General features: G+C 45.8%; 1 protein-coding gene across 1 annotated transcript in view; it reads left to right on the top strand.

Annotated features, from left to right (window-relative positions):
• GRIN2B (glutamate ionotropic receptor NMDA type subunit 2B) overlaps positions 1–26,919 on the top strand; it is a 167,879-nt gene that overhangs the window by 24,696 nt on the left and 116,264 nt on the right. The window contains exon 2 of the mRNA XM_072867443.1: positions 25,759–26,357. Within this exon, the coding sequence (XP_072723544.1) occupies positions 25,759–26,357 (599 nt within the window). The remainder of the gene's footprint in view (positions 1–25,758; positions 26,358–26,919) is intronic.

Here is a 26,919-nt window from a genome sequence, read left to right as displayed (position 1 = left end):
ACACAACAGACAAAAGCCTTGCCAGAGCTTAGTCTCTCTTGAAATGCAGGTGATGCAAGTACTTGCAAGCACTTGCACGGTAACTGACCCTAAACCTGCAAGCAAAATGAAAAGTGTGGGTAGCTCAGGGGATTTCAGCCATATGAGGTTTCATTTGGAATGGGAGCATATAAACGGAGCAATCCTGCAGTCAGTGCAAATTCAACCTGTGGTTTTGAACCAGACTATTAAAAAGAAGACAAAAAACTCAAGAGGGCTTGTGAAAGTGGAAAGGATGAAGACCCCATCTGGCACTTCTGAGAGGTTAAACCAGTCCCTGATAAAAGACTGGATGGTGGTAGGAGGGGACAAAACTCAGTGAGGGTGACTGGAGAGAGAACATGAGCACAAGACTTGCCATAGTAAACCTCAGAAGAGTACTCTGAATTTCCCGAGGGGAGGAATCACTGAGTCCAGAGAGAGCCTGGCTTGGGTGGGGAATCTGATATGCTGCAAAAGGAGAAATCTGCAAAAAGCACTCTGGCCACCTTCCTGCTTCAAAGTCAGCGTCCACCAAGAATGACACAGGGAACTACTGATGTTGCAGCAAACAGCAATAACCAACACAGTGCCGACATTTGAGAAAAGAGTGTAAGAACTGCAGTGTTGTGCTTTACTTTGCAAATGCATTCCCAATATAGTTAAAGAAGATGCCAACATCATCATTAAAACTGGGCAGCTCTTTGTAGCTGCAAAGGACAGTTTTGCAATAGCAGATGATTTTGTTATCAACGACAAAGCAAGTGGGATACTTCTTGAAGTAAAATTGCATAGGAGTATGTTAGTCTGATGCCAGAAAAAATGACATTAGCCTTGAAAGAAAAACTAATGGAAGGAAGTTATAAAGTAGGGAAATTCAGGATGTATGGGGGTGAGTTGGTCTTTTGCAGGGAAGTGTCTGAATTAAAAGTACAGCTAAAAGCCCAACAAACTTGAGAAGGAACGATCCATAATACTATCATTGTAAGGTTCAAAATCAGCTAAGCTGAGGTCTCCTCAAGGTGCCATTTGAGGATATTTTCCTGGGGTGAGGGAAGCTGCCTGGCTATAGGGTAGAGTGGTAGGAGCCAAGTCAGCCCATGATTCATGACCCTAGAAAATTCCCTTTTGGTTGTAAGTGGAGATTAGAGTAAATCAAAGAGTTTATTCCTCTGGAAATCATCAGGTGATGAAGTGTGTGAAGCTGGACACATAGGATCTAAAAGAGTAAATAAATGTTTAAAATTAGATCAGTTCCCGCTACTGCGAGAGGAGGAATTCTGATATCAAGGGCATGAACATTTAGATAGTGGAGATTTTGAGCTGCATTAAAACTCCATAAAGCTATTATCAGATGATCTGAGAAACTTTGTGAAGAACCAGTACCAATGTAGTGTAAATGACATACTTTGAAGATTTGGTAATGCAGGTAGATCACAGTATCGCCAATACTGCCCCACAGACAAAGAAAAAGTACCACGATCTTTGGAAGAAAAATCAGTGCCTCATTTAGTTTCAGCGACCCTGGTCTTGACAGCACTTCTGTGCAAAGATGTCCAGTGAATATGAGATGAGAGACTGAAGATTATATGAAGGTAATTTAGGGATTTAAAAGGAACTTGAGAGGGGACAAAGAGGTTTTATCCTGAGCTCAGAAGAGCAGTGATGTTGAAGAGGCTGTCAAAGCTTTTCACACACATACCAAAAATGTAGGCCATGTCAAGTGAAAGAGTTCATGGTACAAGGAAAACTGGCCCCTTGCAGCAAAGTAGCCACTGATCTTTTCTTGCTGCCTGGAAAAAAAAAAAAAACAACACAAAAATAAACCAATTCAGTATGTACTTGTCCTAAGCTATTATTCTCACTTCCTCAAGTTAACCTTATTAGAAGACACTCCAGCTAAGTAGGTGATCATGCATACCAAATTTGTTTTTTCAGACACGGTACACCTGACTTAGTAACATCTGACTATAGGCCAGTTTAGTAGGCATGAATTTTAAGTAGTTTGCATGGATTTTGACATAGAACTGCTAGTTTTCTTCATCCATGATTTAACAGATGGGTTGAAAAACTCATTAAAATAATAAAGAACAGAGTGAAAAGGATGAGGGTTATAGTTTGATCTGTATTAAGCTCTTTTAAATCACAGCATGGCATCAATGGAGTGAGAATTGCCTCCTGCAGGCTCTTTGTTCAACAGAAAACTGGAGTCCAGAACTGAGGTCAAAGTCTCTTGGGATTTGTAGTTAGTTATATTAAGGGACAAGTAAGGCAAAACAAAAAGCTCAAAGCATTTGGGGTCTCAGAAGCTCCCTTGCTTCATGAAATGATATTATGCACATACACACTGGAGAAGAAAAGCTAGAGGTGGGCCTGGTGACACAGGAAAATACTCTGTTGTTGTAGGAGACTATCGGGTCAGGTGGACGCATATGATGGAAGACAGGTGATCTTCTTCATGCTCCGTAAGGGAATGCAACGAATCAGTCATTTTGCTCAGCAAGGCTTCAGATGACTTACAGCCACAGCAGGTGAGAGAGATGTGGCTGTGGTCACGATGTGACTGATAGACTCAACACTGCTCCGCACATGGAGAAGAGCTGGCTCACATGACAGCACAGGTCACCTCAGAGAGTAATGCAATGTGCTTGTTTGAGTAGGCAGTGGACAGGTTATAAATATGCAAAATTTGGTATTATGGTGATATTTGTTGATTGCTGTTATTCTGACGCTTGGGAAAGGAAGATGTGAAGGTCTGTGCCCTTGATGGACTCCGACCTAAGCCAGTTAGAACTGGTCCCTCTCTCATCCAGGGCCTCACTTTGCTCCATGCATGTCAGATGAGAGCTGCCATTTTTGACAGTACATAAAGCAGCTCTGTATCATTGGCTGTAGGTGATTTCCAGCCCACTTGGAACAAAATTTTCTAGCCTAACCTGGTAACACAGTATCCTTTTCCATAATCATACAAGAGACCAGGGTGTTGGTAAAGCAGAGAGACTAGATTTCTCTGTCACTCTGGATATGGTTCTTCCCTCAAGACCCATAGTGGAGGGTCATAAGAAGAAGCTTTTGCTTTTTGCTCCCTGTCAGATAGGTCTTGACTCTCACTTGCTTCTCTGGTGTTGTCCCTCTGAAATTTAGACCCTCATTTTCCTGTCCCGTTCCTGGGCTAGAGGGTCTAAGCACTACAACTCAAATTCCTCATGATGACCACGGCTGTTATGGACTGACTTACTAAGCTGCTGGGCAGACCTGTGGCCTCCCAGCCAGTGGAGATGGCTTGCTAATGCTCATAGGCTGTATATTGTTGAGATGTTAAAATGCGAGCTCCACATGCATTGTAGCGTGCACTTCCCCAAGCAGTCAGCGGACACAGGGAGGAAATAATACAGATCTTGCATACACCTGTTGTCTGACTTCTCCCTCCATTTTATGGAGCCCTTGCCATGAGTTTTTTTAGTATGAGCCACGGGATGGGAAGCAAAAAAAACCCAAAACCAGAAGAGAAGATTAAGGGGAGCCTGTTCTACATTCTAACAGTTAATTAAATCCTTCACTTTTGGAAGCTGGTGTTTCAGGCAGACAAAGGAAGATAAAAGAACCCATTGCATGAGATGATTGGGTTTGCACCTTAATATATTACCAGGCGAGATTTTACTTGTGTGATTTCAAGTTGAGGAATTTTAACTGTAGGTTTTTCTACTTTTATGTATGGAAGGGGAGAAGGAAGTATGCTATTAGTATTTTTCTTCAAAGGACACTTTTACACATTATGATCCAGGGAGGAGCCAAACAGGGTCCTGCTTTTCCTATGTACTGCACCCTTTAATCATCTGAGACATGCAAGGAGTTCTGGGGGGCTTGTAGTGTGGAGGTGGGTGCTGGGGAGGAGCAGAGAGATGTTTCAGCCGCAGAGGGGCCCGAAGGCACAGATTCGCAGAGCGCAGTTTCCATGGCAGTGCTATGGAAACCAGGTTCTGCCGCTCACTGCTGCTCAGGGTGGAATTTCAATGCTTCACGCAGCCCTGGTACCCAAGAAACAGCAAACCCACAAACAAAACCGCACCAAACCTGTAGATGCCTCATCAGAGCAGGGTTTCTCATTCAGCCTGTACGCTCTGCCTGCCATCATGGGGGAGGAAAGGACAAGCAAGCCCAAATCAGCTAAAATTAGAGCTTGTTACACACCTGTGTCCCTGCCTCCATCTGGACCCCTCAGAATAGTTTTGGAGGTTCAGATAAATTTGATCAGCTCTAGGATCTTTGATCTGCTGTTATACGTGGGCTGCTGAATGCAGTCTGGAAGCTAAGTGGTTGCATTGCAAAGAGTGGGGATGCAGAGGGCTAAGGAAGACCCAAAGCAAGAAAAGCTCTCTTCTGCTCTTAGCTCATCTGCATGACCTTCTCTGAATCATTTGGGTTCCCCATGCCTCAACTGCCCCATCTGTAGAACAGAGATGATAATGATACCTCCCCATAGGCTGGGCAAGTTTTACTTTACTAGTGAGTGCAAGCAAGTACTTGGAGGATTTGGGTTACTGTGAAACTTATTTAATGTTTGGAAAGTAGTTTGAGGCCCTCTGATGAAAGTGGTTAGAAAACTGCCAAATTTTGCCAGCTTCCAGATCAACAGCCTGTAAAAAGTTGTACTTAAAGCTTATACAGGCCTCACCCTCGTGTTCCCTCTGATCTGTATTTCTCCTGCAGGATGGAGCACTGGCATTGTGATGTGGCAGCACACAGAGACTGGAATATGATAGTTTTAGTAGCAATACTGGGAGCATTAGGCCTGCAGTACAAAAAACATCCCTTGCATAGGAAGGAAAAGGAAGATAGTGTAAAGGTCAATCTTTGATTTTACAGCCTTTCAGTGCTGGCTGACTTTGACCAGTGTAGCTTGAAACCCAGCAATCAGTTTAGCCTACTTAAAATTCACCAGTGATTTGCCTGGGATGCTGGTGAATATGTCCATATGCCAGTAACCATGTCCATGCATCCCTTGGCTGGGGGGGCCAGAGTCAGAAGAAGCCATAGGAGGCAACCTTCTGCCCTCTCTCGTCCCACTTCTGTACCAGCAGTGCCAATTTTGGGCTCCAGAGCTCCTGGATGGCACCTCCCAGGGGAAGGTGGGCTCTGAAATTCCCTGGGTGCTGCAAGAACATCCCTGGGGCATCTCACCGCCCTCTCTGAGCTCTCCCTTCAGCCATCCCAGAAAGTATGGCACACCGCATAGGGTCAGTGGGTGCAGTCCACGCCTATGGTGAGGCACCAATTTCTGAGTGTGTGCCCTATGGAGTGGAAAAGCCCATAGCCGCCTGTGACGGCACAGCTGTGCGGAGGGAAGTGCAGGTGCCGAAGGTCCCATACGCAGGTCCTCTGGTCCACCAGTTGCCTTGGGGAGTGCTCCCCATCTGGCTGCGTTTCCTTAGTGCTCAGAGAGAGCCAGGCAGGGGGGACATAGCACCTCACAACCTTTGAGGGCTGTCAGGATGACGGTAATAATAAGTGATAACTTGCTGCAAGAGCTGTCAGCCTTATAAATACCAAGCCTATGACAGTAACAACAGGATGGGCCTTAGTCATATGTTGGGGGGAGGATCTTGGAGAATCCTTGGGGGGCCCTGGCTGTATTGTCAGAGCAGCACCCCCTCGCTTGCCAGGAATGTGGGCGAAGCTGGGGCCATCTCTTATCCCAAGAGCAGCTTTCCCTTGGGAATCAGCTGCCCCTCTCCCCCTGCAGAGGAATTGCCTTCTGCTTAATAAATGTCTGCTTGTAATATTCTGAAACAAGGAGGCTAATCAAAGGCCCCGTTCTGTGGAACAGGGATGCTAAGTGACAAGATTAATTTCAGTAATCAAGCAGCTTAATTTGGACATTTTTTTCCCCTCTTCTCTGTTGCTGATGGAAATTGAGGCAAATCTCATTCTGGAGAGACACTCCTTCCCTGCCTGGTAGCACCACTCTCCAGTACTGAAAATGGTTGTGTAGCGATGGGAGGATGGGGAAGAAAGAAGAGAGGAGTAGGAAAGGGTCACAAAGGACGGTATTGGAGAAGGTGTGTGGACTGCTATGACTGATGTTTCTCGAGCATCTTTCCTCTGGAAAGCTCCCAAAGTGTTTTATAGACTGCATCGCAAAGGCTCCAGTCAGCATTGAAATGCAGTCATCTTGGCTGGATTGCAGCAAGTTTTTGAAAGGACATGGAAATTTGACTGTTTAGGAGAGGACAGGCAGGCAGGAGGCTATGATACCACCAAAGGGAAATCATTAGATGAGAGCCTGTGTGATGGGGTGGGACTTATCTGGAACACACCTGTGGCTGAAAGGTCTCAGTCCTGCAATTAAGAATGAATCAGCCTTCATCCTTCAGTGATGCGGAGCCCTGAGAGCCCTTTTCCTCAGCTCAGCCAGAGCTGGTACCTCCAGCGCAGCCTCCTGCAGTACTGGGACCCAGCTCTCCTCCATCTACCCAGCCATCGCTGCTGCTGCCTCACCTGCCCCAGGGCCGCCCACGGGACCTCGCCAGACATGATGTCATTGAGCTCTGATGTCACAGCAAGCTGAGAATGTTTGTCGGTGAGCACTTAGGGGGCCTCAGCCCATCTTGTCCCTTCCCTAGTGACAGAGGATGGTGGAGGCAGCCTGTGAGAGGGTTGGGAAAAAACCCAGAAAATGTGATTTATGGTGAGGCAGGAAGAGCTGGGTCCCTGCTCTGGTCTCATGAGGAAACCCTTCTTCTTTAGTCACAATTTAGACAGGGGAACAGATTCCCCAGGCAAAGCTTAGGGCTGGGTAAAGCCCCGGGGGGATGTTTTCTTGGGGGTAGTTTTGTGGTGGCCGAAGGGTGAGGGGTGGGTGTGTGGGCAGGCTGGAGAGGACAGTCCAATAATAGCTATTTACTCATTCAAACGCTTGTGATCTGAGGAAGCCTGGACAGGCACCCAGTGGCGTGTGACAGAGCCCTCTGGAGCGAGCGGAGGGGTTTTAAGGGAATGACGTCCTTGCCCGAGGCAGTGAGGTTTCAGGTCTGGCATCTTTCCATGCCGGCCTCTCCAGTCCCCCCCCCGCCGTCAGCGTGCTCCTCCGGTGCTGGCACCTCTCTCACACGTCCCCCCTCTCCCTTTCACTCCCCGTGGGGGGCATCTTTAACTTGACTGCACCCCCTGCCATCTTCTGGCAATCAATTTTTCGGAGACAATCCGTGACGTTCCCGAACCCCCTCCTTTCCCTCTCCTCCTTCCCCTCTCTCTCTCCCTCCCGCTGACTTGTTATTATGTACTGCAGCTGCCCGGAGGATTTTTAAATAGACCCATAATCGCACAGCAGCTCCTCTTGGAAGTTTAAATATAACCTCCTTGTTAATCTCGCGTGTGGCAGCAGCACAGCACCTGGGGAAGGGAGGAATGGACAAGCACTAACCCATGGCTTCACATGAGGGCTGGGGCTCAGGATTTTCTTTTTAGTGAAATTATCAGGAAATTGCCTTGTTTCTTTTAACCAGAATAGCTCTGAGGCTGGTGCAAGGTGTCAAACTGATGATTTTTGCAGCATGAAATTCTTTTCTTAGTTGCCATTGCTGGTACAGCGCAGGGGAAGGCTGACCCACAGCTGCCCTCCCATTTCCCCTGGTTTGGGCCAGTCTCTTGCCCCTGCTCCAGGAAAGCCCCCCTGGCAGGCAGTGGGCAGCTCAGACCTCCTCCACCCTTCATCTTCCTGCGCTGAAGGAGGTCTTTCAGAGAGATCAATAGAGAGCTAGGCAAAGATCCTGCAGATTACTTCCTAAATTACTTTGTGGTAACGGGCTGATTTCACTCTCAGTTCTAGCTCTCCAAATAACTAATTTACCCCTTAGACTGGAGTATGGTTTGCTGAACATCATAGTTCGGTGACACTACAGAAGAGATCACAATTAATAATGGATTTTCCCAAAGGACCTGTTCTAAAAGGGCAAATCTAGTGCTCACTAGCCCATTAAATGTGGTGAGACGCTTTCAAACAATAACTGTTGCCTGTTGCTTTAGGCTAATAGGATCCCTACTCTTCCTGCATCCTGAATGCAGCCATCCTCTCATACAAAGGGACGAGGGATGTGCATGAGGGATCACGTCCTAACTAGTTCTTGTGCTGCTGTTGAGGGAGGATCTAGCTGGCTGTTCAGGGACATGGGTTGTATTTCCTCCAGTCTGCTGAGCTGGTACATACCGGGAAGTTTGGTACACACCGACACCAGGAAGGTTGTTTCTCTACTTTATTTTCCTCCTCTGTAAAAAAAAAAAAAAAAAAAAAGGGGACACTGTCATTTAATTTATTTTGAGCAGTGCTATAGAAAACCCAAGTATTATTATCTGAGTACCCGGAACAAAAAATAGTACTATTGATGCTAAATTATCCATCCATTTTAATAATCCAGTCATAGTAATTGCTAGAGCTGGGGGACTAATTCACAACACCTAATTTATTCAGTGAATTTAGCTTCTTTTTCTGCTCATGGAATATCAATTGTGCGGATCATAATTTCCTCAAATTTATTTGAATTTATTCAGTGAACTTCTTGGAAAATATTTACTCTATGGATTGATACAGGCTGCATTACTTAATTATGGTTGGTCAGAGAGACCTATTTGGTATTGTTTCTATTCCCTTGTTGAATGAGCACACAAGCACTTCTGGCTTGAATACTTGCATATGAACATGGAAGATGTACACTTCTGCAAGTTTTTGCACATTTCCATACATGAATATGCAGATAAAACTCCTATACAGGAGCATCGACAGCAAACAAACACAGACAAGCCAGGTCTAAGCAATTTTGCATTAAAAATGTGAATGAATATTTTTAAAGGGCCTAAATTACCAGGACAAAAATCTAATTTTACAGAGAAGTAACCTGGTCCTCGGTAAATGGCATCTTGAATGGCAATAATGGCATGTTGAATCAGAACCTAATAATTTACCTCTTTGCCTCTTTCTACTGCTTAGTACAATGATTTCCTGTAGTAATATAGTCCCCAGCTTGGATAAGACTCTTTTCTTTTTTTTTAACTGGCTGTATTCATGTGATGCTTGCTGTAAATGTGCTTGTGTCCTGCAGTGGTAGTGCTTGTCTGAATGGGAGACCGATTGTCTCGCTTTCATTAGTTATCCATTTCTAACCTGTCTCCCTCACTCCCTCCTCCCACATCAGAAATGAGATGAGGTGTAGTGTGGCTAATCTGAAACTTTCTAAACCACAGAATTGTAGATGTTTCCAAATGTCTGGCTCTGGTTTATGGTGTAGGAGTGTGAGGGATCATGTTCATGAGGACATTTGTGCCCACTTGGGAGCAGACTGATGAATGCAGAGAGGAATAGGGAACAGGCAGGAAGAACTGGACAGTCTTGAGGACTACAGCATGGAAAGAGGGTGAAATGCACTGGTGTGAAGTCCAGGGACATGCAGATGGGTCTACAGTGCCTGGTTTGGAGCCATATGGTAGAACCCACACTAGATCTGAAAGACTTGAGCAGCAGAAATTGTTTGGAGAGTACAGCACTAACATATTTCTATTTCTTCTAGCTGGTCTGGGTGACTTTGCACAGTCTGGTGGCCTGTATGGGAGGATTCTTTGTTACTCCTACTAATTGATCCTAAAAACAATGGGATTATCAGTTAGAAGCAAATGAAAAAGAGAAAAAGTGGGAGTATTATTTACTGATGTGATGACTGAGCCTTCGATATGAGACATCAGCATAAAAGGCAATTATGTTCCTAGGTGCCAGGCAGGATATTCCCTGCCAAGGTAGGGAAGTATCAGTACCATTGTAAAAGGCTCTACTGTAATTTCCTCTGTGTACAATTCTGCGTATAATTCCAGTTATCCCAATTAAAGCAAAATGGAGTCAGAAAAGTATCTGGTTGGTAGAGAGAGGGGAGAGCACATTTTACGAGAGGAGATTAAGACAGTGTACCTTATCTAACCTGGCAAAATGCAGGCTGAGAGAATATAAAAGGCTGCCCTCCGTTAAAACAAGAGTGAGGGGAAAATACCCTGGCAGTAGGAGAGCTCTTCAAGGTAAAGAGCAACTAGGTATTAAATGGCCAGGAAAGGGCTTCAGCAGAAAGTCATTGGTACAGCTAGGTTCTGCCCCAGCTCCCAAACTGCACAGGGAAAGCAAGAAACGTAACCCCTCTCCAGTGAGAGCACGATAGGTTCCTGAAAAGACTAATATGGAGAGGCTGTCTGGGAAGCTGGGGCTGGGACAGCGTTTCCGGACTGCTGTTCCTTAATTACATCAAACCCCAAGTAAGCACTCTGAAAAGGACCTTAATTCAGTTTAGTTCAATTTTCTTCTAAGGGTTGCTTTAATTTGGAAGAACTGTGTCCATTCAAGGCTAATGTGATTTAATGAATTCATGCTAAACTCACAACTTTAGTTAATTTGGATTAATTTTCCCAATCGTTCCTCAGCAGACAACCCTTAAGACATGTAGTAGAAATGGCCAAGAAATCATGAGCACTTCAGTCCTGCTTGTGATTCAGTTCTAAGCTGGCAAGTAGATTTTCTGACTGCAGAAGGCCTGAAGAAATACCAGCCACATCTAACATGCCTCTTCCTAGAGAGGTGCTGAGAAGGGTACGAGCTCCCAGACCCGGTGTCTTGGCTGTCCTCTTGTGTTTCACCTCCCTGCTGCGGGGGCCGAGCAGAGCGGCCGAACAGCCCGGGCTTATCCTTGTTTGGAAGGAGTATTAGTAGTGTCTCATGGGAAGGTGGGCTGCGTGGGACAACCTGTCCCGAAAGGTGGAGTTGGCTTTGGCTGCAAGTGGCATTTGGCAGTAGGTCCAGGGGAGTGCTGGCTGCTTGGCTGTGTGCTAAGGAGCTACCTGCGCATAGGAAAAAATATCTTCTTTTAATTCCCTGAACTGCACTCTGTTGATTATCATTGCCAGCTTCCAGGAAAGAAAACGCGTTTCTCTGTAATGCTGTTCTAAGGGGTTTACAGCTCGACGGCGATGGGTGGTGTTATTTCAGTTACTGCTATTAGTTGGCACATCCTTATTTGCCTGTTTCTGGACAGCACATCACGAGCGGGAAATCTGTGAGCCCTAATCTGCCGGGCTTTGGAAAGCGCGTAAGGGGTCATTGCCGGCAGGCCTCGGCAGCGGCCGTGAGTGGCTGGAGGATTTAGCAGTGCAGAGCGCGGCCGCCACCGCCGCGCGGGAAGGGACCGTGCTGCCGCGGCTCTGCACGTTGCCATGGAAACAAAGCTGGATCCTTAATCGGGATGCGCGTGTATGTGGACGTGAACCTACCGTCTGCTGTCCTTTTGGCCTCACCTCCTGCTGCCCCAGTCCCAGCATGGTCATGGCCGCCCCGCGCCCAGTGGGTGGGAGGAGAGATGATGTGGAGGAACCCTGTGGGGCTGGGGGGTGCAGGAGAAGGGTCCAAGGTGGGCCTGAGAGAAAAGGTTTAAGATGTTCCCTGGGCCCTGGGGAGCGGAGAACAACCTCTGCTGAGGCGGTGGGTGCAAAGGGAGCCCAAGGAGCAGGTGGCAAGGGTAAGTCTCCCATGGCAGCTGCGGTAGGAAGCACCCTGAGATATTGGGGTGCCCAGGTACTGCAGGAAGGGAGTGAGTCTCGGGGAGGTCATAGCTGCTTGGCACGGTTTGTAGACCTTTAGGTAGCATTCAGCAGGCCAGCTCCAGGGGTGGTACAATCGTCTCATCACAAATTTAGCTGAGGGACTGTACTGAAACCACTCTTCACCTTCAGGGATCCAAGCTAATACTTCTGCAAGGTATTGTTGTGCCTTCTGGGCTTACTAGGTTGTCCAGGTTAGCTCTGGCATCTCTGACGTGGGGCTGTGGCATTGCACAATCCAGGCATGGTTTTGAGAGGCCTGGAGATGTGAGGAGGCTGCTGTTGGGAAGTTGAAGCAATCGTACAATGTGCTTAAAACGAGCTTATGCAGATATGGGTGAGCAAAGAGATCTTGTCTATCGTATTCCTTCTGCATTGAGTACATCAGCTGAGAATAAAAATTTGCTAAATGAAAATCTTTTCAGTTGTAATACCTAGCTCATTCAATACCTGGAGGGGAGCACTTCAGGGAAAACCTGGAAGCTGTAGCAAAAGCTCTTGGCACTTCAAGAGGCAGTAATCTCCCTTCTGAGTCCATAAAGACTGCAAGATGCTGTTAAACTCTGAGGAGGTGGTTTGGTGCAAGCTGTAGGATGGAAGGTGTTGCCCACTTACAGGCCTGAAAAATCCCCTACCAAGAGTCACCAGGAATGGGACCAGTTTATGTCTACTGTCCACATCCCAGCAGGAGGGATTATGACCAGCCTGCTTAAAGTCCTCCTGCCGCTTCTGTCTGAAATGCTGCTCATCTTTAGTTTAGACTGTAAACCATTGGGCAGCATTGCTGTGCACTGTTAAAATGTTGCTGTCGGTATGCTCAGAGGATTGAGGGCTTCCTTCGTCAAAGTCCAAGACACACAATTGACCTTGTGTAAGGAAGTAAACTGCCCTGTTTAGAGGAGCCCTGAGAAGGGTTGAGTCCAAGGCCGGGAGGGCTTGTATGATTAATCTCTGCTGAAACAGACATGCTGGTGCTTATGGAGTGAAATGAAAATCTTCTGGGGACCCAACAATTTGTTTGTTGCCTAGCAATGAAATAGGAAAATTATCAATGGGCTGTGCAAAGTCCCCCACAGCAGACAGCTGAAGGGGAACTCATGGCACTCAGAAAGCTCCCTCTAAAAAAGGGGATTTAGGATCCTCAGCCCTTTACGTATGGGTGGAGTATGTACATTTTAAAACATGCAAATATGTAAAAATATTGCATACTTTTCCTTCTTTGGATATCCTAGAGCTACATTATAAAGAGAGATTCCATGGGAAGGAAGGCTAGTGAGGGATATCTGTAAAGGCCATGTTTTCCCACTGATGAATAGAGAGCTTGTGTCCATAGCCTACTGCTGAATGCACAAGGAGCCTGACCACATCCTCACTTCCACCTAGAAAGTATGGCATGACTTTGAAGTTAGCAGGATTAGCCTGATGAGTGAAAGCAGAAAGAGATCTACTATCAGCCCTTAGAAAATACTGGGTAACATAACAAGAGCAGGTGGACACCAAATGAGCTGTAGAGCACTGGGTTGATATCTCCCATGCAGTGTGCTTCATTCACCAAGCATGCCCACTCTGCAATGCTGCATGCCTTGAAGAGCACTGATGCCAAGATGATGAACGTACATAGTTCTTAAACTCTGTTTCTTCTACTCTTAGCACAGAGAAGAGGAGAACATCCTCTGAGATACAGGGCGCACAGCGACTGCTGCAGGTTCCTATGCAGTGCAGACAGATGTGTAGTGTAGGAATGTATATCCTGCATCCATTGAGATAATGAAAAGGTTGAGCTTCTTGCACTAGCCACCAGACTTGAAAGAAAGGTTTTCCAGCTCAGTACTTCTCAGGAGGCAGATATTCAGAGGTTTTGCACAAAAAGGAGAAAAGGCACTGCTTCCTACTAGCCAAAAAAGTATCCTGAAGCTAGATGACTAGAGCGATGACTTTGTCTCAGCTTCCAGAATTGCTTAGCTGCACCCTGAAATAAACCTTTCTGTGGCTATTCCCTTTCCACAAGTATTGCTGCTTCTGACCTGCCTAAAGGAAAGACAATTTTGGTTTGGGTTTTTTTTTAACCCAGATCATCTTAGTGTATGTTAATTAGATGACTACTTGCCTCCATGGAAGATGAGTCCTGAAGGACTGTACTTTGTCAGGAAGAATAAAGTCTGTTAAAGCCATGTCTCCAATGCTTTCACCCACAATCTGAAGGCATGCAAGCTTTCTTCCTCTGGGCTGTGGCCAGGGCTGTGTAGTGAAGCAGCCTGTGTAATCCTTGGCTTCTCTCTGAGAGCACTAACCACAGGCTTAATTAGCTCTGAACGCATGTGTGGTGATGTAGACACTAATCTTCAGTAAGGCTGGACTGCACCATCACCTCATTTCATGGGGATCATTGTCAGATGCTAATCCACTTCAGGTGCTGCCAGCCTGAGTTGGAGTGGAACTGGCATACTGGAGATGAGGCAATTTGCCTATCTTGAGTCATCCTGCATGTGTGTGTGTGTGTGTGTGTGTGTGTATACACACACCTGCATGCACTGAAGAACCTGGAGGCAGCTGTGTGCAGGAAGACAAGAAATAAGAAGACAGAGTGATACAAAGCGGAAGGGAAAAACAAAGCATCACAGCCAACAGCTCTTCCCTTGCAGGAGGTGCAGTCCTGGACATGGCTTTTTCTTTCCCCTCTCATATTCTTATTTGTTCATCTTTTGTCACGGGCCCTGGCCAGGCAATGTTCGGACTGAATAGCTCATTTCTCCCCAGCTTGCTGTAGCTCCTGCTGATGCTTCCATCTACTTCCTACTCCCCTGTCGTGCCGGAGTGTGTGGTTAAGAAAGAGGACAGACAACGGGAGATGCAGGAAAACAAGATGCATCGGCTTTGCCTTTGAGTTAGTCAAAGAGCTATTTCTATACCTTACATGCCTCACCCTGGCTTTTATTCTCTCAGATGCTTTTGTTACTCTTATTATGAACGGCCAGCAGAGGCAAATTCTTTTGCTGCTCCATCAATCCCTTTCTCTGCTGTGCTGATCCTCGACAGAAATCTCAGTGCCTCATGTGCGTGTGTGATCTTGAAAAAGATATGGCAGTTCAGTCCCAGCCCTGGGTTTTGTTTAAAAAAGTACAAAGCCTAATATAGATAGAAAAATTTGAATTCAAGTACAAAAAGAGCATCTTATTTATTATGCTGCTGCTTTTAAGTTATGTCAAGGGCATATTGAATATATAGATGGCACCTTCTATTAATGTGCAGGTAAGTATAGAAAAAATAGTGAATTCAATTATGTGTGCTCTGGCACAAAGTTAAGCTGACTAGAAATCGGCTCATTGACTTTCATCACCCAAGCAAAAAGAAGTACAGAACTGAAACTCATAGCACCCTTATTGCAAACTCAGATAGACTGATTCCCTCTCCCAAATCCTCTTCTTCAAACCCTGAGGAGTGTAAACGTTCATGCGCTTAGACCATGGAGATGGATATAATGGTCCTTACAGCACCAATCACTGTAGGAACCATGAATGTGAATTGTTTCTGGAACTGTGGGGAGATTGCAAGCTCTAGCTCTGCAAGTTTCCTATGGTCCAGTCTTTTACCAAGAACAACTTCCAATTCATTGGAGTTCAGAAATGGCTTTTCATTGAATAGGAGGTTTGGCACAATAGGGGAAAGTCTCATAGCAGCAAGGGGTATGGCAAATGGCTGTTAATCATCAGGGCAAAGAAAAGCAACAAAAGACCTATGATCCCAATACAAAATAATAGGAAGCAATAATTCAGCAGGTGTGGATTTGGCAGAACATCCTGCAAATGTTTGGATGGGCATGTATGCGTGCAGGGGACTTCATACATTTGTAAGTGTTTTTGTTTTTGTCTGTAAAGCTGTAGGAAACCTCCTATTGAGTTTCTGAGACTTAATAGATGGGAGCTCAAGAAGAACATTTGAGGAAGGAGCTTCTTTCCTTTCTAATATCTGTGTAAATAACTCCATGTGCTTTATTGGTCTCAAAGTCTCCACAGCAGGGAAGAGGAGAATCAATAATCATTTAAAACTTTGTGAATCAATTAGATGAGCAAGGCAGGCATGACAGCAGCTTTCCAACAGAGGCACTGCTCACTGGTTGATTAGGAAGGAGAGCTGGGTAGAAAGGAGGTAGGTGCTGCCATGCTTTCATCCATCCTGGAGCACGAGAGGTAACTAGCTATGGCCAAAGCCAGCTCTGATGGGGATCAGGCCTTCAAGCATGACAAATGAGGCTGCATATTGAAATCCTTATTGCTTGTTCCAGCCAAGGACTCTTGTAACGCAGTGATACAGTCGCTTTCCAAAGCAGGGGCTGAATCCAGAGTCCAGGTCCAATGGTTCAGGAATCCACCTCTGGTTCTTCTCCTTAGGCTTAGAGAGTCCCCAACGAGATCTGAAACCAGGAGTGTCACCACGGCACTGCAGGCCAGGATTTGAACTAGTTCACTCTCCTGATGTGGCAGCTCTACTGGACCTGAGCTGGAGTTTCCACACAGTGCTAATGCATGGATGCCTTAGGGCCAGCTCACGATTTCTGTGCCTCCTGTTGCCTGGTGCAGACATACATGTTACATGCTAGTGAGGCAGCTGCTTGCCAGCAGCATGTCCAAACAAAAGTGGACCAGGGTACTGTTTCTTCATTTTATGCCTGGGCTCTTTTATACTATTGTGACAGTATAAGGAAGGTGGTAAAATCTCTCTTAAAACGCACCACACACAGCTGCCTTCTTCCCTGGTGCACAGTGAGGGTACAACATTGCTCCTGTCCCAGCCCATGCTGTAAAGCACAGGTTGGAGTGAGCTGGGGTGTGAGTCAGGTTTGGGAGAGCTCAGGGCAGGGAGGAGGTGTACTCTGAGCAAGCAGCACCTCCTTTCCAAAGTGATAGGATCTGATTTGGAGGGTGCAGTGGAGGGTAGCGTGGATCCTCATAGTCTCAGAAAGCTGTGAGCATGAAATAGCTGAATGACTGCTCCCAGGCTCAGGAAGAGAAAAGGTGGGATCACTTCTTTCTGAATGTTGGGGCTGCCTCACGGCAGGAAGCCAGTGACCTGGGCTAACCGAATAAACCTCGCGGTATTTGTGGGACTGAATCCCCAGCTAAGAGCGGTGCATGAATGCAGGGAAGAAAAGACAGCAACACATACGCTCCACACCTTCCTCTCACACCACAGAGCAAAGCAGCGCCAAGGAGCACGGAGGCAGTCAGGAACCGGCCCTGGAGAAGGAGGCCTGGGCGGGCAGGATGAGGGGAAATCTTGACTTGACTCCTGCTTGCCCCCGGTTACCTGGCACAAGAGGTCCAGGCGGGTGGCCCGTCAGCCCCCCGCCTCTTCCCGAGCATCTCCGCAGTCCCAGCAGGCTGAGTCCAGGCTGCCGGGGACGAGTCCCTCTTCGGGGTGAGGGTAGCGGCGCCCGGCCCCAGCCTTCGCAGCCCCGGCACCGGCGGGCCGTGCCGCAGCCCGGGCAGGGCAGCGCTGCGGGGAGCAACGCGGGGCCGTCCCCGCCGGCTGTAAGGAGCTGACCGAATTACGGCCGAATTACGTGTGCGTGGTTGCCAGGGAAACTCCGCTGCTGAACTGGGACCAAGCAGTGGGAGCCGGACCTTTCCCCCCCCCCCCCCCTTTTTTTTTTTTTTTTCTGTTTGTACTCAGAGCATCAAGTATGACCCTCTTAGAGAAGAGGCAGCCAGGTATGGGGCAGTGGAAAATCTGGACCCTGTGTAATCTAGTCAGATCTCAGCTCTTAGTTTTGTCCCCTTGCTAGAGAGCTCTCCCATTTTAAGTGTTTGGGGTTTTTTTTTTGTATTTTGTAGTTTTTTCTTTTGAATAAGAGCGCTGTCTATTTACTGCTGGGCAGACAGTATGAGGCTGAAGCCTTTTACTGCTCCTTGCCTTAAGGAAAGTGGAGGGCACATCTTACACAGGCTTTGCCTTCAGCTGCTTGCTCACTTGCACTCTTGAGGCAAGCTAGCTCTGATCCAAAGGGTATGTAAGCTATATCAATGCGTTGAAAATGATCTAAACTGGTTAATAAGGCCAGCCTCTAAGAAAAGATTAAGTCCTGGCACAACATTACCTTAAATTGGCTACTTTTCTTTGGCTATGGTCTGGCCAGCTCAGAGCATGGGCACAGCCAACTACACTCTGTCCACAGAGGCTGAGTGGCATCATCAGGACTGCAGGTGCCACATGTTAGGACGCAGAGCAATGAACAGCCTTGCCCACAGAAGGTTAATGCTTAAATAAGCAATGCAGAATTTGAGCAAAAGGGTGTATCACTACTTCATGAGACAGAAGGGGAATGGAGGCCCTCAGAGACACACCCTGACCTGTCCACAGCTGGCCCACAGTGAGAGGAGATCTTCATCTCTTGAGAGGCTCAGAGGCATTGGATGCAATGCTGAACTTCCGGGGCTTATCTAAATAGACTCTGTGAACCTTTGGAGGTTCAGCTCATAATAAGGTTTGCTCATAATAAGAGACCAAAGGCATACTTGATGGAAGTATGGAATGATGGAAGAGCAGTTAATTTAGAAATGATAAAAAGAGATAGTATTTCACCCTGGATAGTTGATTTGAGAAATTTATTCAATGACATCTTGCCAAATACTGTGACTGGACTTTTTTAAGAGTGCTGGATAGTTTTATGGCTGCTATTTATTAATATGGCTATATCAATGACATCCCATTCAGCTTACAGTCAAAATTCAGTCCTTAGTCTGGAGGGTAAGACAGCCAGAAAAGAAGCCCCAGGCAAACACCATGATGTAATTGAATGGATGAGTAATGGGGCAGTCTGACTTTCCTCTAACTGATATGGGCTGGCAATGTCAGGATATTAAGCCAACCTAGTGGGCTTGTCTGAGCTGGGACAGGGGAGCTAGGCCTGGGCTGTCTAGATTGCCAGTATGGTATAACATGGCACCTGATGGGAGGAATCCACCCAGAGTGACCAGTGGTTTAATCCATCCATTTAAGCTCATCAAACAAGGCAACACACACATACGGAGGTGAAAATGGAAATGCGACAAGCCTGGTGTGAAAACTGTTTATCCTGGCAGCTTGCTAACTTCCATTTCCCCTCTGTAGAAAACTGCTGGCATCCATATGTGATGCTCTGAGAAGCTGGTATGGCATACCATCATATACTAGCCTGCTTTGTCCATGATTGTGTATAAAATTCACAAATTCATCGTCTCCTTAGCCAAACAACCTTTGTGGTTTTTCTCTGAATTGTATACATCAGACAATGGCATGTATACATACATTTCTCTGAATTGTATACATCAGACAGTGTGTTGGACTCTTTAATCTTTTTTATTAATTGCATGTGGTATGGAGTGAAACCATCCCAAAATCAAGATTACAGAATCTAGGGTATCTTGTGTTTCCTCTGTTGCAAAATGCTTAGAATGAGTGATTTCTGTAGACCCTTAAGGGGAAAGTGGAAATCACTTGGCTGTTTTTAGCCCTTGAGTCATCTTTAATCAGAGACCTTTTTATTGCAGCTCTCAGGAACTCCTTGGTGCTGGAGCACTTACACAGTTGTCCCTGGGCTAGGGCTCTGCAGCAGATCTGTTTCCACTGCTACAGAGAGATTAATGTCCAAGCCATGACTGGGATCTGTGTATATGATGATACTTATGTGTATAGTTAATGTCGTTATACATGTGAATCTTGGTACATTTGTTACTGTTTACCAGGGTAACAAAATTGAGCTACACTAGCAACTTTAGATTCCTTATCGCAATTATTCTCAGTAGTCACCAGGATTGTGGCTGCCGAAGAAGACCTAGAGAGTCAACAACCATTCTCTTAATTGCCATAGACCTTCTTTCTTGGCCGCTTGTATGCCCTGCCTAGCAGGGACCAGAAGGACAGCAACACACGCTCCTGTAAGAGAGGGCTCTTACAGCCCTCCACTAATTTATCACAGTATATCCTTCCTGCCTTTCCACCAGTGGGGACACTGAACTGGGTCTCTCCCTTTCACTCATCCACCAATTTCTGTAATCACTTCTCTGTAACCATCATCTCTGAGCTATGTATCCTTCTGTCAAATAAGGCCAGTGTGTTCAGTAGTTATTACGAGAGCAAGAGAGGGAACTGAAATGATACAGTTATGTAAACCACATTTCTGCATCTAATGAATTTGAACTTCCCACTGACGGCACGTTCCCAGGGCAGCTCTGAGGATTTTCACCAAGAACGATCCACTCATCAGTGAATCAGAGCACTGGGAAAGGATTGCAGGAGGTCATCTTCTCCATCTGCTGTGCAAGCCAAAATCAGTAATAACCCAGGGAACCTGTTCCAGTAAGACAGGAAAGTTTTGAAATCCTACTAAATAGTATCAACTAGGCAGAGAGTCATTAAGAAATGACACAGTCCAACGTGCTCCAACCTTACTTTGAGTAGCTTTGCTGTGAATATGTGTATTTGTGGAAATGTGAGCATGTATGTGTGTGAGACACACAGAGATGCTGTTCTAGATGCCAATCGCACCACAGGGACATTGTGGTAGGGCTGTAGTGTCACCGTGTTCTCATAGTCCCTACTGCAAGCACTCAAGGCAAGGACTTGCACAGGATGATGCAGCACGTAATATTAAAAACAGAGTTTTATTGTACTGAGTTGTTGAAAACTAAAGGAAAAAATTAAATGTGGGGAGAAAAAACAAACAGGCAGAAGATCCTGACTGCAGGCTAGCCTGAGGTAGTGATGCATTTGTGGTAAGAATAAACAGGAGTAAATGAACACTTAAGCAACAAAGATCATGATTTCCTGTCAGATCTGTTATAACAAACAAGACTCAGAAATATAGAAAATTTAATTATAAGAGTTTGAATTGTTGTGGCATTTTCCATCACGAACAATAAAACTCCCAGTGAATCAGGTATCCCACCAGGACTGTGACAAATAGGTACACGGTGGTGTCTCAATTTTGAAGAAACGAAATACATAGGTAGGGAAATCAAGGTCTATGTTTTACCAGAAGTTATTTGGTGCTTGCTCACTCCTTTTTGCCTCCACAAAAGGTGTGGTAGGCAGGGCCGAAGTCTAAACAAGAAGCAGCCCTATGTGATTTGTCTGTAGGTCATAGAGGTATTTTGCAAATCAAGACTGTACTAAAGACACACAAACAGCTTTTCTTCTAAATCAGGAGAAGGAGAAGAGGGCTTTCGAAAGTGATAGTGGCCTGAGTTGTTAGGATCTTATAAGATCCCCTTTGCAAACCGGAATGGAAGGGAAGGGCAGACCCCAGTTGTTAAATTATGGCTGCACAGGAAGCTTAATGCAGCAGCAAATGGGGTTAGATATACTGCTGTTCCCAAAAGCCTAATAAAAAGGGGCTGCTCCCAGAGCAGCACAAATTGTATTTCTCCTGCACCTGTGTGGAGATAGCAGCCTAGGGCATTTTGCAAAAACATGGTTTATTTCTCCAAATCTGAGAAGCAAACACATGCTCTTGACTTGCTCCTCACTCAAATTCCTTGTGCACAACTTGACACACCTGGCCCTTGTGGGGTATGGTTCTTGGACTGGAGGTAAAGGAACTTTCCACCATTAGCAAAAATCTGTTCAGCGCCTGGCAATAGGAGGATGGCGCGCAGAACCAGATTGCATTCAGATAGGTTGCATGGAGGAAATGTAGCATGCTGATCTCCTCACTCTCCAAGTCAGCAGTTATACTATGGCTCGGTGGAAGGCTCTCTAGTTCTTCAAGATGACTGGCCCACTGCAACTGTTTTTGGGGATCCTGTGTCCCTCTGCTTTAGGGATGTTCTTGAGTCTGCCCCATGCCAAGAAGCAGTTTTGCTCTGGATAGTAAGATGATGTTTTTAAGGCAGTAATTGCTTTTGCTTGCCTGGGGAATCCAGAGAGGTTATTAGGAAGGAACTTGTGAGAAAAGCACCCTGGGGACCTCTCCTACCACATCTGAGGTAAATGGTTCATTAAATGGCAGTGATTGGTTTCAACTGGTGCAGCTGCTGGAGAGCTCCTCAGGGAGTCACCTGCAGCGTTGCCAAGGGCCTGCATCCTGAGTGTGGTGGGTCAGACCTGGCCTTCATGCAGTATCTGCACAGGCCTGCCCTTGAGAGACAGAAGGCACTGGGCAACTTAGAACTGGTGGCAATAACACTTGGTCGCTCCCTAAACCTTGTGCCACCTCCACAAACCCTCTTCCATCCACCTAGGAAATTGCCAGCCACCAGTCTCCAAAAGGAGGCTTCACCATGAGTGCTTTTGCACCTTCACCATGTGCAACCCAGCCTCCTTATCTGAGGGGTTAAACGTGCAGGAGGGGGAGGCAATATTTGTCCCAGCAGTGGTAAACTCAGAGCAGATTTTCTGTGGGAAGCCATCTGTCAGCTGGGGAGTGGTGCTGTGTCAATTGATCAGCTCCACCTCCAGCTCAGCTCTGCAAACTACAGATCCCTGACCTTGCAGGGTGACAGTGGGGGAGTACTGGGATCTTTGGAGGCATTGAGATCCTGTAATGGAGCCTCTACTCTTTCAGACTGGGTGAGGGACACGCTGCAGCATCTTGCTGTCTCTTGCAGCAGTTAGCTATGGGGAGTCTGGGCTCGCAGGTGAAAGGGCGGTAGGAGAAAGACAAGATTTTTTCCTGTAGCCAGGGGATTGTATTTCATGTGGATGATGTCCAATGTAAGGGACTCCTGCTTTGAACTCAACCTATCCTTATCCCAAACTTAAATCTGTCTCCCAGTGGCAATGCTGAACCACGTTTTGGCTGTTCCAAGGTGAAAAAGGGAGGTGGAGAGTGTGAAATTCCTGCAGGAGAAAAATAGGAGCTTCTAATGTTCTGTAAAAACCTTTAATGTCTGGAGGGGTAAAATATTCCTTTTTGGTTTTAGACTGTAATAAAGCAATAATGATTCTATGGGGTATATGTGTGTAAAAATGGTAAAATCCCCTTAGACCTACCTCCTAATTTAAAAGCTTTCACTGTAACACCACAATGAGGTCAAATTCCTGCTCTGTCTCATAGCCCTGTGGTTCTCTGTCAGTTCAGCTTCTTCTCTTTTTCCCTGGCTTTCAATCAGGTGTGGTCAAAAATAAGGACAGGAAGGAAATTGTGTCTCTCAGGCATTTGTCTTAGTTTGCTTTTTGTCCCCCAAAAGGCAGTCACTGAGATTCCCATCCAGCTCTATCAGCAATTCTCCTGATTTATTATGAGAGGGACACTTTCTTCTCTGCTGTTGTTCGTCCTTCTTCCCTCGCCCCTCTCTTTTCTGAGTGCTGAGTTGGTTAGGGAATGAAGAACATTTGGCTAGCTCAAGTACTGGGGTGATCAAGTGCCAAGAGACATCTTGGCAAGCCAAAAGCTGGACTGGCTTGCACCTCCTTAGTGCTCTCATTTTGAATAGAAGTTGCCTCTTCTTGCTGCTTCTATAATAAAAATGCAAACAGTTGTTCAAGAGCAATTAATACATGCACAGCCAAGTGGTCTGTGCTGTTTGATTTAAGGAGGGGTGCTTACATTTCTTGGTGGAGAGGAATTGTTTAGCTGGGTTATGATAAAGCTATCTATTTGGTGTATTGGTTTTTGATGTTCTGATACATTCTGGTTAGTGAGGAGCTCCGAATTTTCTCCCTGAGTCTTTGGGGCTGAATTCCTTTCAACAGTTGGGCTGTGCACTCGCATGGAACGGACTGCCAGCCGGTGCTTTAGCTGGAGCATCTGACCCTGTTTAAAATCATAGGGAGGGCAGTACCTCCTGCACCTCGCTATCATGCCTACTAACTGCTCTGTGTGTGTGTGTGTATGCAGCCTTGAAATACTAGTGGATTTACCATTTCCCATCCCCTAGTTGTCCCTGAGGAAAGCACCCAGTATTTTTGCAGACAAGACTTAAAGACACTGTGTGTCAAATGTTCCTGTAATTCAATAGCCAGGTGCTTCAGATCTTACACTCTCTGCTAGAAACTGTGGAAATTCGCAGTCAATTCAGAGGTTCTTATGCATAAGTATAGAAAAGCTTTTGTTGAATTTAATATAAAAATAAATACTAGTCATCAGTGTAGCTGTCTTGCCTTCTCATGTTACAGTAAGGCTGAGTCTTTGCACTCTAGCATTCAGTTTGCTACAAGTGGCTTTGAAAGGCACAGTGCAATGAAGGGTATGGGAGATGCTTGTTCAGGCTTTCTTCAAACTCTGGCAGATGCTGTGACAATAGTTTAATCTTTCCTCTGGCTTTCCTGATTTTCTCCATAAGCTTCAAAGATAAAAAGTATCTTTTTATTGGTAGAGTAAGTTATTTTCCGAGCACAGTTCTGGGAGAAGGGGGTGAATTCCAGTGATAGAAAGTATGAGCTGTTTGCCACAGATTGACTGGGTCAGTTGCTGCTCCTGTTTTTTTAACTTGTCTCCAATTTGTTGCTGCCTTCTTTTCCTTTTTCTGTGTACATTTTTTTTTCCAGTGAGCAAAGAGTAGCCCTAAGAGTACTTTCACAAGTGGGTGCTGAGCTGTATGGAGGAAATGAACAGAGTTTAATCACCAAACCTCATAGAAGAGGCATGGGGATCTGGGAGCAAGGACTCTTTTGTACAAGACATGACCCACAGGGAGTTCAGAAAAGAGAAACAAACAGCTTAAGGCTGGATGCAGGATCAGAACTTTTTTTTCTGGAGTTGCTGAGCTATGGCATATTTTGCCAATAGAGGAAATGGCTATAGGTAATCAAAACCATGACTAAAGAAGGGATGGATGGATGGATGGATGATTAACTGGCAGCCCTGCTGAAAAACAGCTTTACCTGCCAGGCTGTAGGAGAGTGAATTTGGTAGAGGCCTGTTCTAAATGTGAATATCTGGAGGTAATGTCTTGAGGCATTTGCACAGTGAGTTTTCCCAGGCGTAAAGCTCCTGACTACCTCCTTTTGGATCTCTGGTGCAGCTCTTCTGGCTTATTAAAAGAAGGTGGGACTGCTATCTCATTCCTAAAAGTGGTGATTGGATTTGGAGAACTTTCTTATTGTAATGGGAATCTCTGCAGAGGGATATAATTTAATTCTGCCTTTTTTTTCCTGTGTGATCTAATCCTACTCTACATAAGTCAGTGTGAGTTTGCAGTTGATTTTAAAAGATAGAAAATCAGTCCATAAGAGAGCATATTGGCAAATGCTTTTTCCATTCCTTTCCATCATGAATTGGGCAAAAACAGGGATTTGGATTTTACTGGATCTGTCACAAACTGAAAGCCTGGTATCTTGTGAAATACCAGGAAGAAAAACGCTTACGCTATGCCATTGGAGAGCTGAGATCTGTACAAAACTCCCTTGGAGTCTTGGAGGTTATAAAATGGTACAAATTCTGATTCTTGCAAAGATGAAGTTGGTATGGTAGAAGGACATGAAAGCAATACCAAGAGAAATATTGAGCTGACATTTCTCTAAAACATGGTATAAACAAAACCCATGATAGTTTAGAATTTTATTTTTTCCATTTTAGTATGTTTTATGTTGTTCTGAGACTGACCCTTCACAGTTGTAGCACTCCGTGCTACTGCTTGCTTTGAGAGGAGCTTGCAGTAGAGATTCTCAGAGCTATTTGTGTCCAATGGTTTTGCCTACTCCAGTTGTACTTCAGTCTGGATACTCAAACTAGAGTGACTGTCCCAAACTAAATCAGTATCAAAGCTGCTGTGTATCCTGCTTATACTACATATAAGGTTATGATAATCCCAGGATTAAAGATCTTAATTTCTGCAGCCATGGAATATTTTGTACAGATTCTCTTTTTCTGTCCTCACTTGTGTACCACTTGTTCCCTGCCTGTTAGAATCATGCCTAACATTTGAAACCTTTAAGTAATTTCAGCAACCTGCCTTTAAAAATAAAGTAAGGACAGCTGGTCATAAAAAGGTTTTTACTTCCTTCCCACTTGCTTCACTTAAATTCTAAATTTTTAAAAGTTAAAAATCCTTAAGCCTTGGCCAAGACATGAAGTGTAAGATTCTGACTGCGTGCCTCCTCCTCCATGCTCAATGGGTTGACTAGGAATGCTGTTTATTTCCTTTGACCTATTCTTGTTTTCTTTTTCTCTCTCTTCCTCTCTTTGACTTCGTATTCTAGGATGAGTCATCCATGTTCTTCCAGTTTGGCCCATCAATAGAACAGCAAGCCTCTGTCATGCTCAACATCATGGAAGAATATGACTGGTACATCTTCTCCATTGTCACTACTTACTTCCCTGGTTACCAGGACTTTGTGAACAAGATCCGCAGTACCATTGAGCACAGCTTTGTGGGTTGGGAACTGGAGGAGGTACTCCTGTTGGACATGTCCCTGGACGATGGGGACTCAAAGATCCAGAACCAGCTCAAGAAGCTCCAAAGCCCTGTTATCCTCCTCTACTGCACAAAGGAAGAGGCCACCTACATTTTTGAGGTGGCCAACTCTGTGGGTCTGACAGGCTATGGTTACACGTGGATTGTGCCCAGCCTGGTGGCAGGGGATACAGACACAGTGCCATCCGAGTTCCCCACCGGGCTCATCTCTGTCTCATATGATGAATGGGACTATGGTCTTCCTGCCAGAGTGAGGGATGGAATAGCCATAATCACCACGGCTGCTTCTGATATGCTGTCTGAACACAGCTTCATCCCTGAGCCCAAGAGCAGCTGTTACAACACCCAGGAGAAAAGGATTTACCAGTCCAACATGCTCAACAGGTAAGGGAAGGGGCTGAGCCAGCCTTACAAAAGAGGGATCAGAGAGGACATCTGAGATCAGAATAATTCTGCTAGGGCACGTGGTACTTCGGGACAGCAGGTGGTGTTGGCCAGATCCTGGGCAAGGGGAGGCGTGCTGATGGTGGGACCCATGTTGCTGTGCATCATGAGTGCCAGTATGGTCACCCCCTTAGAAAGCCTCCATACAACATAGGGGTCAAGCCAGCGTGAGGAAAAGAAACAATGAAGGCATAGTGCAAAAATTTTAGTGTGCCCCTCAATGACAAAATTTTGCTTTTATAACACCGCTGAACTTCTTGGAGTGTCTTTGTATGAATGATTCTGTAACTCTCAGGTGGGTTCTTGCTGCAAGCAGTGGGGATGTTTGTACTGAAATCTAGAAGGTGCCAGGTTCTGTTCCAGGCACCAGCAGTATGTGAACGGGTGTCCTTTATAGGTGATGGTTCTGTAACCCACCTGAAACAGTTTCATGGCACCTGTTGTCTGAGGACCAAGTGTCCTTCTGCTGTCCTTTAGTCCTGAATTACAGGAGAGAAGGAAG

This window comes from Ciconia boyciana, chromosome 1, assembly GCF_034638445.1.
Source record: "Ciconia boyciana chromosome 1, ASM3463844v1, whole genome shotgun sequence".
Taxonomy (NCBI): Eukaryota; Metazoa; Chordata; class Aves; order Ciconiiformes; family Ciconiidae; genus Ciconia; species Ciconia boyciana.
This window is presented reverse-complemented; position numbering and strand designations above follow the sequence as displayed.